We start from the raw sequence: 25,351 nt of genomic DNA on the forward strand, positions 1-25,351 counted from the left end.
GGATCTGCCTGGGCATTTCCAACCCCCCCCCCCCCCAAAAGGGCTATATGGACCTGTGCACCCCCGAAGAGATCCCCTCGTACATGATGTCAGTGTCACATCACGCTGGCTCCTGGTGAGTATTCAGTAAGTTGAGGGGAAGGTCTGGAGAGAGTCCTCACTAATGACATGCTAATATATTAAAATGAGGTTTCTGGGCTCCTGCGGCCTGAGTCACACTACTTCACCGGAGAGGGGGTGAAAATTCCAAAACCCAATCACACCAGAGGGAATCACGTTTTTTAATTCTCTCCCGATTTTGAGCCCGTGCCAGGTTTCTGAAGGATGGAGGCAGTGGGCTCAAAATCACCCCCCATTACATGCCCTCACACTTCACAAATTTCCCATAACATAATTTCTATAACGGGGAGTTGATTGAAACTTCATCAATTGCACTGCCTTTTTGTCAATCCAGTTTGTTTAGTCAATGGCCACTGTTTTCTTTTAAATGAATTGGGATAGGTGTTGACTTTGTATGATGAGTGATAGCAAGTGGCCAACTTGTTTTACATCTCTCAGTGGAAATAAAAAAATGGTGTGAGGTAAAACAGTCTGCTGATTGACCAACATGCATTGCACAAAATCATGATCTTCCTAATTCTCTATCACCATGTGCTCTGGTTTCTTTTAAAAGCAATGATAATTCATTTTCCTGCAACAAAAATATTTTTCTCAGCCATTCCTGTCGACATTTCCCTGTCAGATCCAACTAGACTGCTGCTTGTGTAGTGACTGCACAAATAGTGAAGTGATCTTGACTGCCTGATGAGAATGAGAGAGAGAGAGATAGAAGATGGGGAAAAGCCAACCAGTTTCTATTCTCTATTTCAGTGCATTCATAGGGATCTGGCTGCACGCAATATACTCTTGTCAGAGAACAATGTGGTGAAGATTTGTGACTTTGGATTGGCTCGAGATGTTTACAAGGACCCAGATTACGTTAGAAAAGGAGATGTAAGTATATGAAAATTAAACTATACAAGTACTGCATTGTTTCTAAGCTACAATTCAGTAATCTGAACTGAGAGAACTTTTCCATGTATATTTAGAGATTATGGCATTGAATCACAATGGTGAATTGGATTGCTTGCTTATTATGGAACTAATTTGATTTTAATTTAATTGAAATTAAAGGATTGGTAATTGAACTGGTCCTATCATGATGATTGATCTACTTCTACCTAAACCTTATGATTATACTCTATGATATAAAATAATGTATTCTTAAATCATCCTTTGGAATATTTAGGTAAGAATCTATATTATAAACTAACAATCTGTTATTTTCTAGGTACGGCTACCTCTTAAATGGATGGCCCCAGAAACCATCTTCGATAAAGTTTACACAACGCAGAGTGATGTGTGGTCTTTTGGGGTTTTACTGTGGGAAATATTCTCATTGGGTGAGTCCAGTTATATTGCTTCACATTAAGTAATCAAAAAAATGTTTCAGGGAAAGATGTTTTCAAAAATAAGTGATTTTCCTCGCAAAACTGAGGTGTTCTGCTCTTCCAAATTACTCCTCAGGTGCTTCTCCGTACCCTGGTGTTCAGATTGATGAAGAATTTTGTCAAAGACTCAAAGAAGGCACACGAATGCGATGTCCTGAATATGCATCTGCAGAAATGTAAGTCAATGCTATTATTTCCACGCCAATTTGTTCTGTAGTTTCTCACTAATAGAACTATCGCATTTGAAACGCATTTGGCCAGAGTATATTCAATCGCACACTTTTGTAATCCAGTACAAAAGATTAGCCTCTGCGTTGCTTATACTGCAAGGAACACGCTGTTTTTGTAGAATCATATAGCAGAGAAGAATGACTTTTGTCCATCAAGCCTGTGCTGGTTATCCAGTTAGTCTCGCCCTCCTCCTCTTACTCCATAGCACTGTAGTTTCTTTTCTCTTTTTAAATGGGTGAAAATTTGGAGGGGGCCAAGGGGACACCTGAGCTAATGAACTGGGCAGAAAAACCATTGCAGGTTATTCTCTGGCTAAGAATGCAGTGAGGCAAGTATAGTCCCACTCAGGTGGGTGATGGTGGATGGATGTTGGAGAAGGATGGGATGGGCGATCATGTTCAAGGATGCAGACAGGTCAGAAAGGAGGAGGAAGGAAGGTTTGCCTTTATCGCAGTCTCATAGGATGTTATTTGTGGGCGCGATCTAAACAAATTGGAACAGAGTCTCATGATGAGCACATTTAGGCGGATGTTTCCCGGTGCTCGCAATGCCGAGAAATACCGCGCTATCTATTGGAACTCTGTTGCAATTCAGGGCCTCAGCGGGGAACTCCCTGCCAAGGCTGCACTTAATCCCATTTCCTGCGCTTAGGAGCTCCACAACCCGGTCTCTCAACATCCCGACACAGCCCCTGAACCCTCCCAAAGCCCCAACTCGCCCATAAGGGGGTCCTGCGGGGGTGTGGAGGGGGCACAACCCAACTCATACACGAAGGGAACTCACTGGCCCAAAGCCAGCCATGGGAACAATACCAGCCACATTGGTAGTGCCAGGCTGTCACCCCAGTGGCACTGCCAGTGTGCATATCTGGCAGTACCAAGGTGCCCAGGGTGCCAACCTGCTCAGAGGGCAACCACCTGGGGGCCTCTGATTCCCTAAAAGTGTAATTCTGTCTGGTCCCCACAAATGGCGCTGAATGGCGCTCGCTCGATGTCTTCGAGGCAAAGGTGTTAGATCCCAATACCTTGGGTAGATTAGGGGATTGCATTTTAGACTGAGACTATGTTGTCTCACTCTAATATGCAGATTTACAAAATACTGATCCCACCCACAATGGACAAGATTCAGATCGTGAGATCTCTCAAGGCATGGCGAGCCAGGTAGATCTTGGAAGAGGGATCTACCGTCTTTTGAGTGCAACATAGACGGTAGATTGTGCCCATTCGCAGAGTTGGAAACTTGATAAGAGGGTTTCAAACATGGAGTTCCATGAACAATTACCATGGATTTGGCAGACAGGAACATGTACAAGAACATGGCAGTATTCACACATGGAGTGGACAGGACCCTGTGAATGAATTATTTTCTGTAGTATCCAAATAAATGTTGAAAGTCTGAATTGTTCTGTCCCATCAGCTATCAGACAATGCTAGACTGCTGGCATGGAGACTACAAAGCAAGGCCTGTCTTTTCTGAACTAGTGGAGCACCTAGGAAACCTACTGCAGGCAAATGCTCAACAAGTAAGCATGGCTTTGTAAAATGTGTTATTTATCTGTTGTTCCACTTCACACTTTCATCTGATTCCATAGCTGTTTTTTCCTGGAACAGGTGCTACCCTGTTCCCAGAGGGTCAAAGCCTGAGGGGCACCACTCTGCATCAAGCATGGCTGACCAGGAGTCTCCCCCGCTCTTGCTGCCTGCCATTGGCATGTTGGAAGGATTTTGTAGGTTGATTCTCAACCGGTTTGGCCTTGTTACAAATGCACCTTTCTTGACCATCACATCCTGGGGTGGAACTTCTGACTCAGAGGCAGGGTCGCTACCCACTGCGCCACAAGACCACCTTGTAAAATAAATACAAATTGCTAAATAATTTCAGTTCAATATCTGGACCACCTAGTTCCCAGTATGGCCCAGATACCTGCCATAACAGAGAGCCTCTCCATCATGGCAAAAATGGTTGATGAACCTGGATATCCAAAGTGCAGCCCCCCCCCCCCCCCCCCCCCCCCCCCACCCCCACCACTCCCCTGAACAGGGCACTATTTGCTTCTGCAGGGACAGGACTGGAGTCAGGCTAGGATTCGCATATGCAGAATGTATGGAGGCAGCCGGCCATTTAAATCGTCAGCTGCCTCAGCTGCCTCCACTGAAGTGAGATTCTGGAAGGCCAGGAGTGTGAAACTCAGAGTGTGCAGATTAGACTAGGTAAGAGCTCGTCCACAAATGGTGGGTTTGTTTGGATAGTCAGAGTCCCCTTTGGAGAGGTAAGGTATCCGTTTGACTGAGGTCCCAGAGCACCCTTTGGGAGAGGAAGGGCTCCTTTTGGGACTGTTAAAAAAAAACATGATTGTGCAAAGTCAAAAGACTTTGGGTGGGATTCTCCATTGGCTGACGCCAAAATCGCGAAACACAATTGGGCGGAGAATAGGTTACAATTCTAAAATTATGGTGGGTGCCAATTTGACGTCAAATTGCTATTCTCCATCACCTCGACAGTGGCATGAATGCGTACCTGAACGCACGGAGAGTGGACACCTTTTGTATATCAGTAGCAGGCCTGCCCTGTATTCTCCAGGCCTCCACGATTCTCTGCCTCCGATGGACCAAGTTCCCGACAGCGCAGTTCTCTTTATGCTTTGAAAAATCGTGAAACCGGCGTCGTGGTTGGTGAGGGAGAAAGAGGGGGTACGGAAAGTGTCCAACATAGTTTGCTGACAGTGGTGCTGCTGGCCAGGGGGTTTCTGCCAAGGCCGGGGTGATTAGCGGGGGTTGCCAGGAGGTGGGCTGTGGGATCGGGGTGGACGGACACGAAACACCATTGCTGCAGCTGGAAAGGCAGCCATGCAGCTGCACACGCCGCTGACATCCCACTGTGAACTTAAGGTCACAGGTCATATAGGTGTCCCCCAGGCCACCCCCTAGGTGCCCTTTGGCCCCAATCGACCCATCAGCTGTATGGGTGTGCTCCAGCACAATTTGGCTGGGATGAGTGTGTGTGGGGAGTGTAATGTGTATATGCGGCTGCAGCTTGTCAGCCTCCCGAGTGTCAATCACGGATCCGGCAAATCCCACACCGTTTTTCATTGGAATCAATTGTGTTCCACGTGGTGCCGGTGCTAGCCCTTTAACAGTAGCGGAATCGGTCCAGATGTGGCGCCAGTTTTGCTGTCATGAAAGTCCACGAATATTGCGTTGGCTTCAACACTTGCGGTTGGATTCACCAATTTTACCGGTTATGTCCGGAGGAAGCATCTGGCCTTATGACTAAAAGGTTGGCGGCACCCCCGCATAGATGCTCCGCCCAGTGGGGGGCTAGCAGCAGTGCCACGTAAAGCCCCCGCCTGCAGAGACGGAGAATGTGTGGGTTCGTGGCCATCCATCCGCAGCATGGTGACCTCCGGCGGCCGCGCCGTATAACATGGCGCTGGCCACACTCAGACATAGCCTGCCAGATAGTGGCCCCTGCAACTCCCCCCGCCACCCCAGGGACTGCTCCCCCCCCCCCCCCCCCCCCCCCCCCCCCGCCCGCCTGCTGTGGCGGTGCTGGACATAGTCCACAGCCGCCACGAGAGGTCCCCGAAAACTGAGAGGACAAGCCACCAACACCGTCGGAAAGTCGGCCCATCATGCAAGATTGCCCAAGTATACCTTGTCCACAAAAAAGAGAACAAATCCAATGTAACCAGCTACTGCCCCATCACAAATTAAAACAAAAATGCCGGAAATATTCAGCAGATCAGGCAGCATCTGAGGAGAGAAATCGAGTTCTGTTTTGGATCCATCAAGGTCACTCAGCTCTGAAGCTACAGTTTTGTTCCAACATTGGTCCAGACATCGACTGAACAGCTGAATCCAAGAGCTGAGGTGACTCTGGATGCCATTGACATGAAGGCAGCATTTCACTGAGTGTGGATCAAAGAGCCCCAAGCAAAGTTGAAGTCAATAGGTATCAGGGGAAACCAATCCCCTTGAAACCATTGCCAGCAGAAAGCTGGGGCTGGATTCTCCTCCCCGCCGCACCACATTTCTGTTTCACCCCACCGGCAGGATGCTCCATTACACCGGCTGTTCAATGGGGTGTCCCATTGTAGGGCAGCCCCATGCCGTCGGGAAACCCCAGGGCTGCCGGCAAAACGGAACATCCCGCTGGCGGAGAATCCAGGCAATGGTATTTGGTGGACGTCAATTATTCTATTCCAGCACATTGTTGCAGGGGTTCCTCAATGCAGTGTCCTAGGCCCAGCCACCTTCAGCTGTTTCATCAATAAACTTCATAAGGTCAAAAGTTGGGATGGTTACTGTAGTAATCTACGGGAGGCAGGAGTTCCGTCACCACACCAATATTTATTTACAATAATGATATTACAGGAGCAGCTACAAACAGTGCTGCTAGCAGTCCAGTCAACTTAAGACTGGCTCACAAAGCCTACACAGGTGATTATATGGGCCCCCTCAATGAGCTATTATTGAGGGAGCTCATACTCCAATTAGCCAACCAATAAAGCCAATTGGAGTTCATTACAGTTACTAATGATTGTACTGTGTTGGCTACTAGAGCAGGTTAAAGACTTGGGGAAAATTTTAGTTACAGCGAAAGGGGACCCGTCAGAGCCCCGGATCGCCTTTCCATTGCTATTTCAGAGCAATCAGGTTCCCACTGACTGTCCCATTAAATCCCAATTGGGCTCAGGGTTAATTGATTTCAAGTGACTCTTTAACAAGCCTACTTGCCTTCACACACCAGCTGGTGGGTTTCCTGCATCAGGCCCTTGCACCATTCACTAAATGTAGGACAATTTTCCCTCTGCTGACCTCTTGCATGATTCTCCAGCCCACCTGCTACCTTGCCCATTCCAGCGTGCTCCTTTGAATTCCATCTTGGGAATTCTGAAGTGAGCAACTCCCCTCAAGACTCCATCAAAAAGGCACTATCAAAAAGGCACAAGTGAGGACTGTGATGGAATACTCCCCACTTTCCTGGATGAGTGGAGCTCTAACAACACACAAGGAGCTCAACATTATCCAGGATAAAGTAGCCCACTTGATAGGCACCCCATCCCCATCTCAAGCATTCATTCCCTTCACCACCAGTGCATAATGGAAGTAATCTGTACCATGTACAAGTAACAGTGCAGCAACTCGCCAGGTTTTATTGACAGAACCTTTCAAATGCATGGCCTCTATTACCTAGAAGAACAATAACAAGAGGCACATGAACATCACCACCTCCATGCCGCACAACGTCTTGACTTTGAAATATATCACCATTCTTCCAACCTTGCTGGCTTAAAATCTAGACTCCCTCCCTAACAGCACTGTGTATGTACATCAAATAGACTACTGCATTCAAGAACACAGCTCACCACCGCCTTCTCAAGGGCAATTATGGACAAGCATTAAATATTGGGCAGCACGGTAGCACAAGTGGATAGCACTGTGGCTTCACAGCACCAGGGTTCCAGGTTCGATTCCCCGCTGGGTCACTGTCTGTGAGGAGTCTGCACGTTCTCCCCGTGTGTGCGTGGGTTTCCTCCAGGTGCTCCGGTTTCCTCCCACAGTCCAAAGGTGTGCAGGTTAGGTGGCTTGGCCATGATAAATTGCCCTTAGTGACCAAAAAAGACTGGGAGGGGTTATTGGGTTACGGGGATAGAGTGGACATGAGGACTTAATGTGGGTCGGTGCAGATTCGATGGGCCGAATGGCCTCCTTCTGCACTGTATGTTCTATGTCTTGCCAGTGATGCCCACATCCCGTGAACAAAAAAAAAGCACCCAGGATATTCAGGAAGCAAGTCCCGACCTCAAACTCAGCAAGAAACAGAATAAGGATGTCCTCAATGAAATCAAACACCTGCTGCAGACAGAACTGCAGCCTCAAAGCAGAATTTTCTTTTAAAAACTAATTTATGTGATGTGGGCGTCATTGGCAACGCCAACATTTATTGCCCATCCCTAGCTGCTCTTCAGAAGGTGATGGCATGTTGCCTTCTTGAACTGCTGCAGCCTGAGGTGTAGGTACATCCACAGTGCTGTTAGGTAGGGAGTTCCAGGATTTTGACCCAGTGACAGTGAAGGAACAGCGATATATTTCTAAGTCAGGGTGGTGAGTGACGTGGAGGGGAACCTCCAGATTCTGGGTTCCTCCGTATCCACTGCTCTTGTCCTTCTAGATGGTAGTAGTCCTGCGTTTGGAAGGTACTGTCTCAGGAACCTTGGAGAGTTCCTGCAGTGCATCTTGCAGATGGTACACATGGCTGCCACTGTTCATTGGTGATGGAGGGAGTGAATGTTTGGGGAAGGGGAACATTCAAGCGGGCTGCTTTGTCCTGGATGGTGTTGAGCTTCTTGAGTGTTGTTGGAGCTGCACTCTTCCAGGCAAGTGGAGAGTATTCCATTAGACTCCTGACTTGTGCTTTGTAGATGGCGGACAGACTTTGGAGGGTCAGGAGGTGAGTTGCACGCTGCAGGACTTTTTTTTAGTATTCATTTTTATGGGATGTGGGCTTCGCTGGCTCAGCCATCATTAGTTGCCCTTCCCAAACTGGCCTTAAGAAGGTGGTGGCGAGTTGCCTTTGAACCGCTTGAGTCTATGTGGCGAAGGTACACCCACAGTGCTGTTAGGAAGGGAGTTCCAGGATTTTGACCCAGCGACAGTGAAGGAATGGTAGTATATTTCCAAGCCAGGATGGTGGGTTACCTCCAGGTGGTGGTGTTGCCATGTATCTGCTGCCCTTATCGTTCTAGATAGTAGTGGCCGTGGGTTTGGAAGGTGCTGCCTAAAGAGCCTTGTTGAGTTCCTCCAGTAGATGGCGCACACTGCTACTATTATGTGTCACTGGTGGAGGGAATGCATGTTTGTGGAAGGGGTGTGAATCAAGCAGGCTGCTTTGTCCTGGATGGTGTTGAGCTTCTTGAGTGTTGTTAGAGCTGCGCTCATCCAGGCAAGTGGGGAGTATTCCATTACACTCCTGACTTGTGCCTTGTAGATGGTGGACAGACTTTGGGAAGTCAGGAAGTGAGTTACTCACCACAGGATTTCTAGACTTTGACCTGCTCTAGTAGCCACAGTACTTATATGGAAAGTCCAGTTCAGTTTCCGGTCAATGGTAACCTTCAGAATGTTGATTGTCGGGGTTTCAGTGATGGTAATGCCATTGACTGTCAAGGGGCGATGGTTTGATTCTCTCTTATTGGAGACGGTCATTGCCTATCACTTGTATGGCACCAATGTTACTTGCCACTTGTCAGCCTAAGCCTGGATATTTTCCAGGTCTTGTTGCATTTGGGCATGAACTGTTTAAGCATCTGGCCTTCAGCTCTTTTGTCCATGTTTGAACCAATGCTGAAATGACGTCAGGAGTAGAGTAACCCTGGTAGAACCCAAACTGTGCGTCCATGAGCAGGTTATTGCTGAGTAAGTGACATTAGAAAGTGCTGTTGATGATCCTGTGCATCACTTTTCTGATGATCAAGAGTAAACTGATGGGACAGTAATTGGCTGGGTTGGGTTTTCCCTGTTTCCTGTGTCCAGGACATACTTAGGCAATTTCCCACATTGCCGGGTAGATGCCAATATTGTAGCTATACTGGAACAGCTTGGCTAGGGAAGTATCAAGTTCTAGAGCACTTCACGACTATTGCTGGAATATTGTCGGGGCCCATAGCCTTTACAGTATCCAGTGCCTTCAGCCATTTCTTGCTATCACGTGGAGTGAGTCATGTTGGCTGAAGATTGACATCTGTGATGCTGGAGACATTTGGAGGAAGCTGAGATGGATCATCCACTCGGCACTTCTGGCTGAAGATTATTGCGAATGACTCAGCCTTGTCTTTTGCACAGATGTACTGGGCTCCTCCATCATTGAGTTGTTTAATTGTCCACCACCATTCATGGCTGAATGTGACAGGACTGCAGAGCTTAGGTCTGATCCATTGGTTGTGGGATAGCTTAGCTCTGTCTATCACTTGCTGCTCACTTCCTCTCGAGAGCTCTACCCTCTCCTTCAGCTCCTCTATGCTTACGAACCTTTTTTCCAGTTACAAATCTCTCGCTCTCACCAGCCCCACTTCTCTCCGCTTCCTATACATACCGTCCCCCCCAACTTAAACCCGTGTTTCTCACATAGCGCCGTTAACATCCCTCTATCCTAAAATGCTTCCTCAGCTGGTTCCACACCTTCATCATGGACTGTACAACTGGGCTCTCCATATATCTACTTGGTGCTAGCGGCAGTGCCGCCATCAACATAGCCCTCAGGTTGGACCCCTTCCACCTGTGTGTGACCATTCACACCATGGCCGTCACTGGAAGTCCAAGTTTTGCCTTTTTGTCCTGTTATTCCAGAATGGTACTTTATCCATTAATTGCAATTATGTATCTAAATAAATTCCATGTAGTTCACACATTGCAGAAATCATTTATCGATAAATGATGTAGATATCAGCTCGTGGGAATTGAAGATTGGAATATAACTTGTTCAAACTTTCATTTAGGTTTGAATCAGAGAGTTACCATACACTGCATTAAATTCCGTGTTTTTTCTCTGCAAGCAATGTCTGCAGCTAACATAAAAATGTCTCTCCCTGCAATTAGAATGGAAAGGATTATATTCCACTCAACATGTCACTGACTATGGAAGATGATTCCGGGCTTTCTTTGCCAACGTCACCTGCTTCCTGTACAGAGGAACAGGAAGGGTGTGATCCAAGATTCCACTATGACAACACAGCAGGAATACGGTAATTACCTGATGGACATCCTATCATTCCTGAAGGCAGCTTTTATGTGTCTGTGAACAGAAGGAAAATAAGAGGAAACAGTGCTGAGCCATTTCATTTGGTTTGGAGGTCAGCTCAGAGGATTTGACATAAAAGTTGTGTGAAATAACACCAAACAATGAATGGGAAAAAATTCATGGGAGCATTCCAACAGTAGATAAAATCCAACATGTTTAAGCAGTAGTGCTAAAACAATGTATCAGTTGATAAGACAGCTACTATAAATTGCAATTACAATAGATGATAAAATAATTAGCTGATAGCTCATAGTGAACTAATATATATGCTTTCAGTATGACAAGATGACTGTTAGTAATAACAATAGTTAATATTTGGTACAATTACCTTCAAAAGCACAGGATGGAAATCCAGTGAAAATCCCCAGCCCTTCTTTGCCAGTGGAAAAACTGAGGGGTGGGTGGGTATGGGGGCTGGGGGGAGGGGTGCATGTGGGGGGACTGGGGGGCTTGGGGGCATATAATGTGCTGTTACAAATCTATTGGTCTGCAAAGTCCACAAGATCTCAGGGTAACCCAGTGATTTGGTGCTCCCTTTCGGGACCAGTGCTCACAGGGAGAGATCCTTGGCAAATTTGAGCCCGTATTAGTTCATAAATCACAGACACTGTTCTGAGGTGCACTCCTGGGAACTTCAATCTTTGTTGATTTGTAGAACCACTCCTTACGTAAGTTTATTGTACCTGCTATTCGATGCCATTGCTACAATGGTGTCCTTGGAAAATAAATCTTTACAAGGATTTTGGAACATGTGGTTTTAACATTGTATACCATGGATCCTGTTTCTTTTTCTAGATATCTGAATGGTAGCATAAAGCGAAACAGGCCTGAGAGCGTTAAAACATTTGATGAGGTACCTGTGGAACAAACAACTATCATTGTGCAAGAGGTACATATTGATAGAATATATTAAGTCTTGCTTTGCCAAATAGAAATTACAGATTTGGTTCTTATGAACTTCTGAATTCTGTTAAGATAGATTGAGTCATAGATATTGCAAATATTCTTGGGCAATTTGAGTTGAGCAATGAACACAAAAATGGAGGGAACAGAGGTTCAAAATTAACAAGCCTAATACCATGGTGGGAGCATTGTCAGCAGCAGCATGGCAGTGGCTCAAGGAGAAAGCCCACAATCATCTTCTCAGAGCAGTTAAGGATGGGCAATAAATGACCCTCTGCCACTGCTGCCCTATTATGAGAACAAAAAATAAGTGAATTTAAGGAAATTCAGGGGATATATAGGTATGAAAAAGACTGCAAGGATGAACCAATCCATTGCTTACAAAAACAGATAAATAAATCTCTATTTCAAGTAAGGTTTGGTGGCCTTTAGAAACAATAATATATGTGCTGATAAGATCAAATATTCAGAAGGAAATAATTTCATGGTAGAGTATGGTGCCAGTGGACAGACCAGACTTTCTGAGATGATTGCCCTATCTCATTACACACTTCCTTATGAAGAGTTTATTCATCTTCACTGAGTGCTTTTTTCTTCCTAGGATAATCAGACTGACAGTGGAATGATACTTTCATCAGAAGAACTTCAAACACTGGGAACAAGACAGAGTCAGAGTTTGACATTTAGGTAAGTTTGCATGACTCATGGTGATTTGAAATAATTGCCTTCATAAGAAATTATTTTATTTTGGGAGGAAGAAGATATTCCGTGGAATCCCGACAGTGCACAAGGACGCCATTCAGCCCATCAAGTCTGCATTGAGCCTCCAAAAGAGCATCTTATTTAGACCCACTCCCCTGCCTTATCCACTACAGCTAACCTGGACATTTTTGGATACTAAAGGGAACTTTAGCATTGTTAACCCACCTGGCCTGCAGCGTGCATCATTTCTGTCAAGAGCAGAACGTAAAACACCATCTTGTTTGCTACCTTAACAGATTTTTTTTGTTAGAATGGGTGCCTCTCTGCTCATATCACTGATGAGTGTCATAGATTTTAGGGAATCCTCTCCCCAACATTGTGAAATTTTAGGGGCACCTCCAGGCCTAACAAAATCTCGTTCTACATTTTCATTCCTGAGGTGCCTGCAATGGTTTGGCCGCATTGTCCCTTTATAATTTTTTCCCCGTGGGCGGATAAAACACTTCAGTTATTACTAGTAACAGAATTTAGAATAAAGCTGTAAAATGTGATTTATTTTGGCAGCTTTTGTTTTGTGTTCAGGGAATTGGTTTCTGATGAGTCAAAAATCTTTACGATCTGATCTACTTCTGAATGAGATTAGAACGTGTTGTGCTTGGAGTCAATATCACCATTAGTTAGTTGGTTTCAAATGGTTGTGATGCCCTTTAAGATCAGTCGGGATTAATTTGATCTTTGATGAATCGGTGACTTGATTTTTCTCAACTGGATTCCTTCTCCATGGGATGCAAAGTCCTGAATTCCATTGTCTTACGAAATGAATTGGGACAGAGACATTATAATCTCAACATGTTGATGGTTGTGCATGAACTTTGGGTGGGATTCTCTGATCCTGAGGCTAAGTGTTGACGCCATCGTAAACGCCGTCACGTTTTACGACGCCGTCAACAGGCCCTAGGAGCAGCGATCCTGTACCTCACAGGGGGCCAGCACAGCACTGGAGTGACTCACGCAGCTCCAGCTGCTCATACCAGTATCAGAACTGGCGCCGCGGGTCTGCACATGCGCGCTACAGCCGGCGCAAATTCGCACATGCACACTACGACCGGCGCAAACTCACACATGCGCGTTAGTTGCCTTCTCCGCGCCGGCCCCGACGAACATGCCGGAGAGCTCCAGGGCCCTGGCGCGGAGGAACATAGGCCCCCACCAGGACAAACCGGCCCGCTAATCGGTAGACCCCGATCATGGGCCAGGCCAATGTGGAGGCCCCCACTGGGGTCAGATCCCCCCGCACCAGGCTGCTCCCCGCAGGATGAACAGCGAGATCCCGACGAGTAGGACCACACGTGAAGAGCGCCGGCGGAACCCGGCCTACCACGACAGTCACTCGGCCCATCGCGCGCGGAGAATCGCCAGGGGGGCCACATGGAGCAGCCCCCGACTGGCGCCGCGCCAATCGCGCAGGCACCAATGGCACCGATCCTCCAGTGACCGAAGAATCGGCGGACCGGCGTCGGAGCAGCGTCGCGTGAATCGCAGCCCCCGTCCGGCGATTCTCCGACCCGGCCTGGGGTCGGAGAATCCCTCCCCTTATTCCTGGTTCTACTCATAAATGGTTATAGAAATTGCTGGAAAATAATTTTCTTTTGTGTCTGTCCTAATATACTACCGGCATAAGAATGAGGAATATGCTGGATAGACTGGAAATTAAGATGAGGTGGGTGTGGCTCCATCTCATGCCATAGTTTCCTTTGTGGCTTGTTGGAGTTGAAAACTCTGTTGTTCTCAAATATACCTATGAATTTATGAAATGGCGGAATTTGGCTTGGGTGAGGATTCTGAATGTCACTGTTCATGCTGTCTGTCTTTGGCCGAGCATGCAGTTGGCAGAAATATATCTGGGCACGAAATGAGGTTCACCTCACCTGAAGGTTTGGGCTGGGATCAAGGCATCAGCTCCTGAAGAAGGAAGGCACTTTTAAAGATGACACAGTTTAAAGCCGTGTTGGATTTGGGAACACTTACATTAGACATTCCAGTTTCTTTCATATGATAGGCATCCGAGATGCTCTTGAAGTATCACAGGCACTCACCATCTCTAGATCAATTAAGAATGTCCCACTGGCACTGGCGTATTTGTTGGGAACCATGCCTGATGTTCCTGGCAGGTACAATCCTAGTGTAAATGCTGGGAACACTGGCCCACTGATTTTCAAATCTTAAATCCTTTGAGATTGATTTATACACTAAGGAGGCTTCATTTAGTGTTTGCTATTCACTCATTCTGACTAATGTAATGTAACCAAAAGCACATCTTTATTTTACTGATTATATAATAATTTCTTCTTTTTGGAAAGGTTGACCTTTATTGCTCATAAAGATGCAAGATGATGATGGGTGGGATTTGAAGCCCCCCAGTAGTCTGCCATTTACTGGCGGATGGATCTATTGATCCTGCCACTGTCAATGGGGTTTCCCGTAGTCCGCAGGTAACCTGCCAGGAACCCATGGCAGGTGGTTGCCATGATTTCTGAGATTCTGAACAATTTCAGAATTCAGGCAATATTTAGTTGCTTCATTAATGACCTTCTATTCATTTTATGGCCAGAAGTGGGGATATTTGCTGACGATTCCACAATGTTCAGCACCATTTGTGGCTTCTCAGAATCAGTCTGTGCAGAACATTAAGGCTTGGGCTGAAAAGTGGCAAGTAACATTTGCACCACACAAGTGCCAGGCAATGAACATCTCCAACAACAGAGAATCTAAGCATCATCCCTTGATGTTCAGTGGCATTCAATATTAAGTTGGAAAAGGATAAAAAGCAGTCACAGATTAAGATCCTAGACTGGAAAAGGGCAAATTGCAGGGGTCTAAAAGTTGAACTCGACTATGTTGATTGGAAATGCATTTTGGTGGATAAAACAGTGGATGAAAAGGAGAGATGAACAGGGTGCAAGCTAGTTACAAACACACAAGAAATAAAGACGGGGGTTGGGACTCTCCAAAATCCCGGCCAAGTGTTGACGCCGGCGTAAAAGTGGCCTCCTGTCCCAGCAATTCAGTGGTCTTCAGGGGGCCAGCACAGCGGCGGAGTGATGCGCGCTGCTCCGGCGCCGAAAGGTGGCCCTGCACGGCTGCCGCAGGTCCGCGCGTGCAGCCAACGGTGTCTCCGTGCCGGAGCAGGTGCGTGGATGCTGTCTCTGTGCCGGTGCATGCTCGTGGTTGTTGTCTCTGCGCTGGCACCGAGCAACATGACGGAGACCTACAGTGGACCCGCACGGAAGGAGGTAGGCCCCCTCCAGATCGCGGGTGCTTGCCAATCGGTTTCCCCCGATTGCAGGCCGGAACCCCATGGAGGCCTCCCCCCCCCGAATCAGATCCCCCCCGCCCCCACAACAGGACGTCCACCGCGGCCACGAGTCCAAGCTCCCGCTTGGTGGTACTGGTTTGGAACCACGCCGGCGGGGGTTCGGCCAGTTGACCGCGGAGGATCGCCGCGGGGGCCTCTTTCAGCGGCTCTCGACCGGCGCCACGGCGACCACGCGGGCCCGATTGGCGCCGATTCTCCAGTCGCCAGAGAACCGCATCCCAGCGTCAGAGTGGCGTGGCGGGAATTTCCCGCATCCCCGGCAATTCTCAGACCCGGCGCGGTCTCGGAGAATCCCGCCCCGGGTATCCAATGCTAGAGTACCCTCGACGACTAAGGTTATCGAGGAGAAAATAAGGAAGAAAAAAGATGCATAAGATACATGCTGGAATAATAATAGCAATAGAAATCTCAAATGGAGGAGAGAGGCTTAGACTGAAAAAAGGAAGGCTAAGAGGAAGCATGAGGAAACAGTGGCATGTTGCGCTAAAACAAATAGTAAAATCTATCAAATCTATCAACTATCAAACACTTTAATAGTAAAATATTAATGAAGGATGAAATGGGGCCCATAAGGGATGAGCAGAGTAAACTGCTCACTGAAGTGGAGGGTATGGCAGTGGTCCTAAATGTGTACTTTGTTTCTGTCTTTACCGAAATTGAAGATGGTGACAATGGCCCAGTTAAAAGTGTGGGTGTTGAGCAACTGTACTGTACAGTGATAGATAAAGGTTCCAAAAAGGCTAGCAGCATTCCTGGGAGAGAAGTCGCCAGGTCCAGATGGGATTCATCCCAGATTGTTTGAGAAAGGAGCATGTGGTGCAGTGGTTAGCACGGCATCCATAAAACAGGCCAATCCACCTAACCTGCACATCTTTGGACTGTGGGAGGAAACCGGAGCACCCGGAGGAAACCCACGCACACACGGGGAGGATGTGCAGACTCCGTAGAGACAGTCACCCAAAATCCTGGAACTCTCTTTCTAATTGAACCTGGGACCCTGGAGCTGTGAAGCGAGCCGCATGGGAGAGCGATTTGAGGCGGATTCCAATGAAGGATTCAAAGGAACATAGGAATTAAGAGCAGAATTAGGCAATTCAGCCCTTCGAGCTGCTCTGCCATTCAATTAGATCATGGCTGATCCCTTCCTGGTCTCCAATCCACCTTGCCACCTGTTCCCCATATCCCTTTAACCTTTTTTTAAAATCAGAAATGTGTCTGTCTCTTTCTTGAAATCGTTTCATGACTCAGATTCCACCGCACTATGGGGCATCTAGTTCTACAAATGAAATGAAAAATGAAAAAAGAAAATTGCTTATTGTCACGAGTAGGCTTCAATGAAGTTACTGTGAAAAGCCCTAGTTGCCACAATGCAGCGCCTGTCCGGGGAGGCTGGTACGGGAATCGAACCGTGCTGCTGGCCTGCTTGGTCTGCTTTAAAAGCCAGCAATTTAGCCCAGTGAGCTAAACCAGCCCCTAATTCAACAACTTCTGTGAGAAGTAGTTCCTCCTCATTTCATTTTTAAATCTACCGCCTCTCAACCTATATCTGGAACCTCTCATTCTAGATTGCCCTACAAGGGGGAACATTTGGTCTATGTTTACTTTACCGATGTTATATACCTCGATCAGATCCCCTCTCCTCCTTCTAAACTCGAGTGAGTATTAGCCCAAACTGTTTAATCTCTCCTCATTCGCCAACCCTTTCATCCCTGGAATAAATCTGGTGAACCTCCTCTGAACTGACTTCAATGCCACCACATCCTTCCTCAAATAAGGAGACCAAAACTCGACACAATACTCCAGATGTGGTCTCTCCAACATCCTATACAATTGCAACAAAACTTCTCTACTTTTATACTTCAGTCCTTTTGCAAAAAACGCTAAACTTGAATTTACCTTTCAAAAGAGAGCTGGATATATATTTAAAAGTGATGAATTTAGAGGGCTATGGAGATAGGGCTGGGGAATGGGACTAGCTAGGTAGCTCTTTTGGGAGCCAGTGCAGCCACCATGGGCCAAATGGCCTTTTAAGAGCAAGTCAGAAGCCCTAGAATTCTGTAGCAAGTTGTTCACTTTTTGACCCCCCAAAGCATTTCCATCATTTACAAGGCACAAGTAAAAAGTGTAATGGAATACTCTCCATTTGTCTGGATGAATGTGGCTCCAACAAAAATCAAAAAGCTTGATACCATCCAGGACAATGCAGCCCGCTTGATTGGCATTTCATCCGCAAACATTTGCTTCCTCTACCACCGACAGTAGCAACAGATGCACTGCAGGATCTCACCAAGACACTTTTGTGAGCACCATCCAGATCTGTGACCTCTATCACCTGGAAGGACAAGGGCAGCAGGATAGGAACACCACTTGAAAGTTCCTCTTCAAACCACTCACCATCCTGACTTGGAAATATATCATTCTTTCTTCCGTGTTGCTGAGACAAAATCCTGGAACTCCCTTTCTAACAACACTGTGGCATACCTACAGCACACGGACTGCAATAGTTCAAGAAGACAGCTCACCACCATCTTCTCAAGAGTAATTAGAGATAGGCAATAAATGTTAGCCCAGCTAGTGATACCCATATCCCATGAACAAATTTTAAAAACATCCTTGCGGATGGCAAGGTGGCAATTTAGGGGCTGAAGTTCTGTTTTTATACAGCAAGAGGAGCATAAGGGGAAATAACCAGTGCATAGGCCCTGTGTCCACTTGGAACTTGATGTCTCTGCTGGTCCTATGGAAGGAGTACAGGAAACCTGCAAGCCTTACTGGGAATTCTTTTTTTATTCAAGCAGGGACACATTGATGCCACAAAAATACTGATCTGTCATGCCTTTGGTAGAAAATCATCTTTGAATGCTGTATACTGCTATAAGTACACAGCCACCAGAAATACTCTTAACATTGTTGTGTTTGATATGTTGAAGTTATTCAGCAGTCGGGGCTATTTTGTTGCTTACATTTTTGCATGTTTGTTTTGTTGTAGGTTCTTTGACCTGTACCTTTAACTTGTTGCCCTTTTTAAATTTGATTTTAAGTTTCACTCCATACACCATTCAGGCAGTTTGTCCGAGCTCGTGCCCTGTGGAAATTTTATGAACTTCTTTGGGATTTCCCTCTTGCCCTTAAGTGAGAGGCGGGTTGTAATCTGAATTGTGGGATATCCCCTTGGACTTGTGCCTATCAAGGGAGCCGTGTGTAAAGATCATGGGCGAGATTCTCCAGTCCCCCTTGTTTCTTGGCGTTGTTTCATTCGTTAGCAGTGGGATTCTATCCTCCTGCCGCTTGTCAATGGGATTTACCGTAGAAACCATCCCACACCTCCGTGAAACCCGTTGGCGGGGGGTGCACTGCCAGCAGGAAAGCTGAATACCGATGACAAGAGACTTTGACCCATATCACATAAACTCCATCTATTTGTCAGCCATCTTTTCCCAGGCAATGCTGATTGTAGCTTGCCAAGACATGCCTCTCATAAATGTCAAGCTGCCTTGGCATCACAACCCCGCAACATGTCTTCCAGGACTCTGATTTAAAAGGTGCCATATTTCCAACTGCTAAGTTAGTGACAGACCCATGGTTTATGGCACAGCAGGAGCAGAATTAGACAATTTGCATCCAACAGAATTTCAGTGTTCCCAACCTCGTGCTCCCAGTTCAATATCACTGAGAACGCACCAGCAGCATGTAAATGTAGAAAACCCAAAAATCAATCTCAGAAAAGCCAGGGAGTCTCCACTGTATTCCAGAAGCAGATATTGTGCAGGACCAAATGCATATTTGTGACAATTTAAAGTTAGCTTTGCGCTTAGGCACATGAAATGAAATGAAAATGAAAATCACTTATTGTCACGAGTAGGCTTCAATGAAGTTACTGTGAAAAGCCCCTAGTCGCCACATTCCGGCGCCTATCCGGGGACGCTGGTACGGGAATCGAACCGTGCTGCTGGCCTGCTTGGTCTGCTTTAAAAGCCAACAATTTAGCTGAGTGAGCTAGTGGATTGATTTTCACCCAACCCATTTCATTAATGACTCTTTTAGCCAACAGATTTTCATCTAATCGGTTTGGTCTGGGTTCAAAACCAACTCAGATTTCCTCAATTACATTTTCGTGTCCACACTTTCGAAATTTTAACATTGACTTTCCTTTTATCTGCAGTGCTTTGATACCAAGCAAAAGTAAAGAATCTGTGACATCTGATGCCTCCAATCAGACGAGTGGCTACCAGTCGGGATACCATTCTGATGACACTGACACAGCTCCTTACACCAATGAAGAAGCAAAAACAAAGGAAAATTACTGCACCTTACCAGCTGATTACAACCTTGTGATTCGATACAGTGCGCCACCTGTTTAAGAACTCACCACAGAACTGATGGCAATCTTGTAGCAAATTCACTTAAGCCTTTTATGAATAAAGTTACCGCAAATGTTATCTAGAATATTGTCGAAATATGAACGTTGTTCTCAACAATAGAACTACTAGGTATCTTTATATAGCAGATAAGGGCAGTGGATAACTTGCAGTCAATGATATATCCACTGTTTAGCTGACTAATCATTGGGCCAAGCTAACTCCAGTCTGTTCAGCTCGCGGCGTGCAATACATAAACTCCATCACACAAAACACAAATAAACAAGGCTGTCAGAATTGCTCTCTAGAAAAAGTGGAAAACATTGACTATTACGTTGATGCCCAAAATCACTTCACAATAAGGCCAGCAAGTTGCCTTTTAAACTTCAAGCAATTCTAGGCTGAGGAGATGCACTGCACAATTGAAAGTTACCTGGCAACGAAGGCTGGGCTCCTAATAGACATTGAAACTGTCTGAATGTATCAGTCCTATAATGCCATATTTCATCCCTGTTTGATGGATAGCTCTCCAGTTAGACATTGGAGTGTGTGCGGAGAGAGTGTGAGAGAGCAAGTAAAGATGGGCACCTATTTATAGCACCTGAGTGTTGAATGTGTGCATATTCACAAATAAATGTAATATATTGAACACAGATAAGAAGGTTTTCATTGAATGAGCATGTTGTATACAGGACACATTCAAACTACCATGTTTCAAGGAATGTTGGGTTGAATAGGGTTAACAGGAAAACCAGGAAAAGTTCATCTGGTGGTACATATACACTCTTTCATTGAGTGGTCAGCAAAATAAAATGCTTCCAACTAAACATATATAGCATCAAAAAGAATTTTTTAAAAAATTGTGCTGTGTGTTATATGTATTGGTAAAAATACAGCTTTTTTACTACTTTTGAATGTGAATATTTGGAGCCTTCATTATGGTTTGCACAATCACCATGGAAACGGCCCAGTGTGTTATTGATCAATGTATTGTTTCGTAAATGAAAGATTCTTTATTCCAAAATTACTTTATGTAAAGAGAATATTTGAGCAGGTATTTGTTTCACTTTTCTATTTCTGTCTTTTGTCTTCCAAAAGTGAAACATTTCAAAAGACATGCAGTATGACAGATGAATAAACATCCGCGAAAGGCAATTCGTACCATTGTAAAATACATACATTATGTTTTGCAATTTCTTAGATTTGAATTCAGTTTATCAACAATAATGTTATAGAAAATCTGTATTTTATAGTAGAAACATTTGATGATGTTAAAGGAAATTAATTGTTCTGTTTTGTAAACTTGCTCACTGGCTGGGAAGAGCTTTAAATTCTGAGAGGACCAAACTATTTACCTTTTCCTTTACCCCTCTCCCAGATAGCATGTCCTGATTTTGGACAATGAACTTCGGGGTGAAACATACAGGTGCAGGCAAGGGCTTACTTCTAATGTTAATCTGTCAATTATTGACCTGAAAGCACTGATACTTCTGCAACCAATTAACTCAGTACTTGGAATTCTGACACACCCTTATGGAAGGTTGCAGGACAAGCAGTTTCATTATCCAATAGGTGTGATAATGAGAGCCACACATCTTCTAAAGGTGTGATTATGTCAACGCATAACCAATGTGTTTTAATGAGGGAATTACATCTAATCCAATTCATTTTTTAATATAAAACAATTTGGTTTCCATCACATAATAGGGTGTGGGGGTTAGCTCATGACGCAGAACAAGGCCAGCAGCCACAGGTTCAATTCCTGTACCAGCTGAGATTATACATGAAGGCCCACATTCTCAATCTTGTCCTTTGCATGAGGTGTGTGTGATCCTCAGGTGAAATCACCATCAATCAACTCTCCCCCTCAAAGGGGAAAGCAGCCTTTGGTCATCTAGACCATAGCAACCTTATCTTTACGTCCTATCCAAATCATTTTTTAATCTAAAACAATTTGGTTTCCGTAAGGGTATCCCAATATATTGGATTAAAATGAGCCACATTTGAGGTTCTCAACTTTTGTACAGAAAACCCATCCTTGGTTGAGTTTGGCAGGCAACAAATGTTTAAGGATTAAACTCATTTCATGAACATAAAAAAGTTTTCCTTAAAAATATTGCCATCAAATTAATTGATACTCAATTATTTTTAAATTCTTTTAGTTGAATTGATATACACAAGGGTCTGAACCATGTCCCACAGTCAGATGATGAAAATTGATGTGAATGTAAATTGGACCTCATGAATGATGAGAAGTTGGTCCACTATCATCAGTTTTCTGCCTGACAATCTAAGTATCCATCCATCTCCTGGGGTTTAATTGCCTCATTTATTACAGGCATATCTTTGGTCCATGATAATTTGTTGACCTCAGCCATGGTTTAAAACTAAAAATGTAATTTTCATAAAGCTGTTTAAAATTTCAAACTAAATACAACTCAAATCTCAAAAGTGAATGCGTGTTGAATGTAAAGAAACAATTTTGTCTATACATGTTTTGTTTTAGAGTTCTTCGTAATTGAACAAAGTGTAAAAAGTTCACTTCTGTAATTTTTTTTAATAAACATTTTTCATATATTTGATATATTTTGCAGTTACATTCTTTATGCTTTTTGGCCTTTGAATTTATTTTTAAATATTTTTATGGGCCAGGGTTTAGAGAACCCCAAAGTGTATCATGGAGTTCACCTGATTGTGGTGATGGGGAGCACACACGGCCTTATTCTGCAGGTGTGATGCAAACAGTACTTTTAAATTAAAACAATGTTTATTTATGAAACCAGTTAACACTTTATAAACCCACAGTAAACATTTTAACAACTATCAACACCAATACATCCCCAAAGAATACAGTATTCGACAGATAACACTTAATACATTCCCAAACAACACCCAGAAGATAAAAGACCCTTTTAACACAAAGATCAGGTTTAAATTCACTATTGAGAGCAGTCAGAACTTTGAAATCACCCAATTGATTTGGCGACAGTACTTAGTTTGAAGAGAGATCCTTATGCAGCTCCTTGCTTTGCCTGCAGCTATCCAGCTCTCAAAATGAAAATAATCATACCCTGTAGCAAACAGCCTAAAATGAGAGTAAAGCAGACAGACAGCCCAGCTCCACCCACTCTCTGACATCACTGCAGCTCTCTAATAAACACCCATTTCTTAAAGGTATATCCAGTACAGCTATTTTATAAATCCCCATTTCTTAAAAGGTACTCTCACATGACAATATTGACCTTATATACATTTTAAATATTCTCTCTGAGACATGATGACGGGACAGCCAAGACTACCAGGCTAGAAATTGTGCATGTCACTTTCCCTGCCACTGGATTGGACATTACGTTTCACAGCAACTTCAAATATTTCACCCAACTGTCCAATGATTTATCTTGCACAGCTGGTTGCATATTTGGAATGAGTTTCAGAAATACTCTACATTATTATAATGCAGACTCTCCATTTTTCAGTATTGTCAATCATCAAAGGTACCCTCATTCCATCATTAAGCTAACACAATATATAAAATCAAAAGTACATGAAAGCCTTAAAAAGATTTTTCTTTAAAAACAGGAATGGCAGGTGTGGTAGTCAGTATTAGGGATATTACGGTACCCAGGTTGATGCTGTAAGACATTGGTGTGGGAGGTATCTGAGAGAGCAAGATCATTGGTGAAGCCTGCCTGCGGGTTCCGCCCAGTAAGGCTGAGTATAAGAGCCTGTGTCTCCCCAGCTGCTGCATTCTGTACCTGCGCTGCTGGGGGAAACATCTAGTCCAATAAAGCCTTCAATTGTCGTCCAATCTCGCTTCTGGAGTCATTGATCGAGCATTAGCAGGCATTTTGGATCATTTTATTTTTTGAAAAAACTTGGGTGCTTGATTCACAGCACAAAACTTGGGTGCTTGATTCACATCCTCTTGAATGATTCTAGTGTTATTTCTACTACCATACTCTACGTAGAAGATCACTCTACGAATCATTCCACAGGAAATGCTTTCTGACATCTTTACTAAGCCTTTATCCAATTTATGCATATGTCCCATTATATAGCAGCCATGATTTGACTTGAAATAATGTTCTTGACTGCCACTTAGAGGGATGTCACACCCACGTGGCTATGCCTGTGAATTAATGAAAAATTGACACTTTAATTTTGAAAGCAGAATGGAAAATGGACAGTTTATCTTGAAACAAGATGGAGTCAAGAGCGACAGGTGACCTGCCTCCTTGTCTGCAAATATATATGAAACTGCCCAAGGCTGGAAGTAGCCTGCTTGTCTGAACAGGACATTAGCATGCAAACAACTTTTTTCCGTATTTTTCTTTGAAGAGATTTTTAAAAATGCACTGGATCTCTCCTGTGCAGCTACCAATGACCATTGTTTAAACGTTTACATAAACTGATATGCAGTGGCCATCGAGACTTAGTGATTGTAGAATAAAATTCCTCAAAAATGGTTTGAAGGCAAACCACTTAATCACAAAATTGTGCAAATGGCTGAACTTCAAACCCCATTGTGTATCAGTGTTAAAGTTTGAAAGACCACTTGTGTTGGCAAGGGAACATTGTTACTATGGTCACTTGACAGAAACCAGCGGAACCATTTATTAACACACATCTTCAACAGCGGCCTCACATCAGTCAGTCAGTCTAGGAAACAAAGAGTCCCAAAGGGAAGAGATCCCTGCCAGAAAAGAAAGAGCTCTGCCGAGAAATTCATTAGTAGGCAGAGAAGGTGGGGTACGTTTTAACCTGCAGGTTTACAAAACTAAGCCATATCTTCTCTAGAGGGGCTGAACTACAACTTTGGCTGGAGCAAAGCCATAAAGCTACTGTTGCAAGGAATAAGCCACGGTGAATAATCACTAGAAACTTCCAATCTCTATTTTCTTTAGAAGACCAATAACAAATCATTCAGCCTGCAACATGTTCAGCTTCCATCTGGATAGACAGTGATGTCATGACTTTTTGGACTCTTTAAAACCCTAAGTGTTTCTATCTCTTTTGTAATCACGTTTGCTTGTATGTGTGCGTGTCTTGTGTGAATCAGTGAGTAGATGCTGTTGTGATTCAATATGGGTGTTAAAATAAACATTTATCCTTTATTTTTTTAAACTTACAAGCAAAACCTGTCTTGCATCCATTCTTGAGGATCACAGCACTTGTGCACTTCTTAAAATACATCATGTTAGTCGAGAGGTGGAAGAAAGGGAATGATCCCATCATCTCAGCTCCATCTGTAACAGAGGGAAAAGAAATTCAACTTTTGATAGAGCTACAGATTGAGTGGCAGCAAATTACTCAATTATCATAAACTGTGTTACTGCTGCTGGATGGAGAATTGGCGTTTATTGACTGATACCAGAATTGGAGGAGTCAATTGGGAGAGTCCAGCCAAGAAAGGGAATATGTTGAGAGGAACAGAGTTAATGTTTCAGTCCAAATAACCCAAAATACTATTCTGTAGAAGGGTAATTCAAGCT

At 44.6% G+C, this 25,351-nt stretch overlaps 1 protein-coding gene across 1 annotated transcript in view; it reads left to right on the top strand.

Moving 5' to 3' along the window:
- kdr (kinase insert domain receptor (a type III receptor tyrosine kinase)) overlaps positions 1-22,436 on the top strand; it is an 84,978-nt gene extending 62,542 nt beyond the window's left edge. Inside the window, exons 23-30 of the mRNA XM_038791165.1 lie at positions 871-993; positions 1,331-1,442; positions 1,567-1,666; positions 3,138-3,243; positions 10,319-10,464; positions 11,316-11,409; positions 12,025-12,110; positions 19,664-22,436. Coding sequence (XP_038647093.1) covers positions 871-993; positions 1,331-1,442; positions 1,567-1,666; positions 3,138-3,243; positions 10,319-10,464; positions 11,316-11,409; positions 12,025-12,110; positions 19,664-19,862 — 966 coding nt within the window. The 3' untranslated portion in view covers positions 19,863-22,436. The remainder of the gene's footprint in view (positions 1-870; positions 994-1,330; positions 1,443-1,566; positions 1,667-3,137; positions 3,244-10,318; positions 10,465-11,315; positions 11,410-12,024; positions 12,111-19,663) is intronic.
- The last annotated feature ends 2,915 nt before the right edge of the window (positions 22,437-25,351 follow it).

The sequence above is a fragment of the Scyliorhinus canicula genome, chromosome 3 (assembly GCF_902713615.1).
Source record: "Scyliorhinus canicula chromosome 3, sScyCan1.1, whole genome shotgun sequence".
Classification (NCBI taxonomy): domain Eukaryota; kingdom Metazoa; phylum Chordata; class Chondrichthyes; order Carcharhiniformes; family Scyliorhinidae; genus Scyliorhinus; species Scyliorhinus canicula.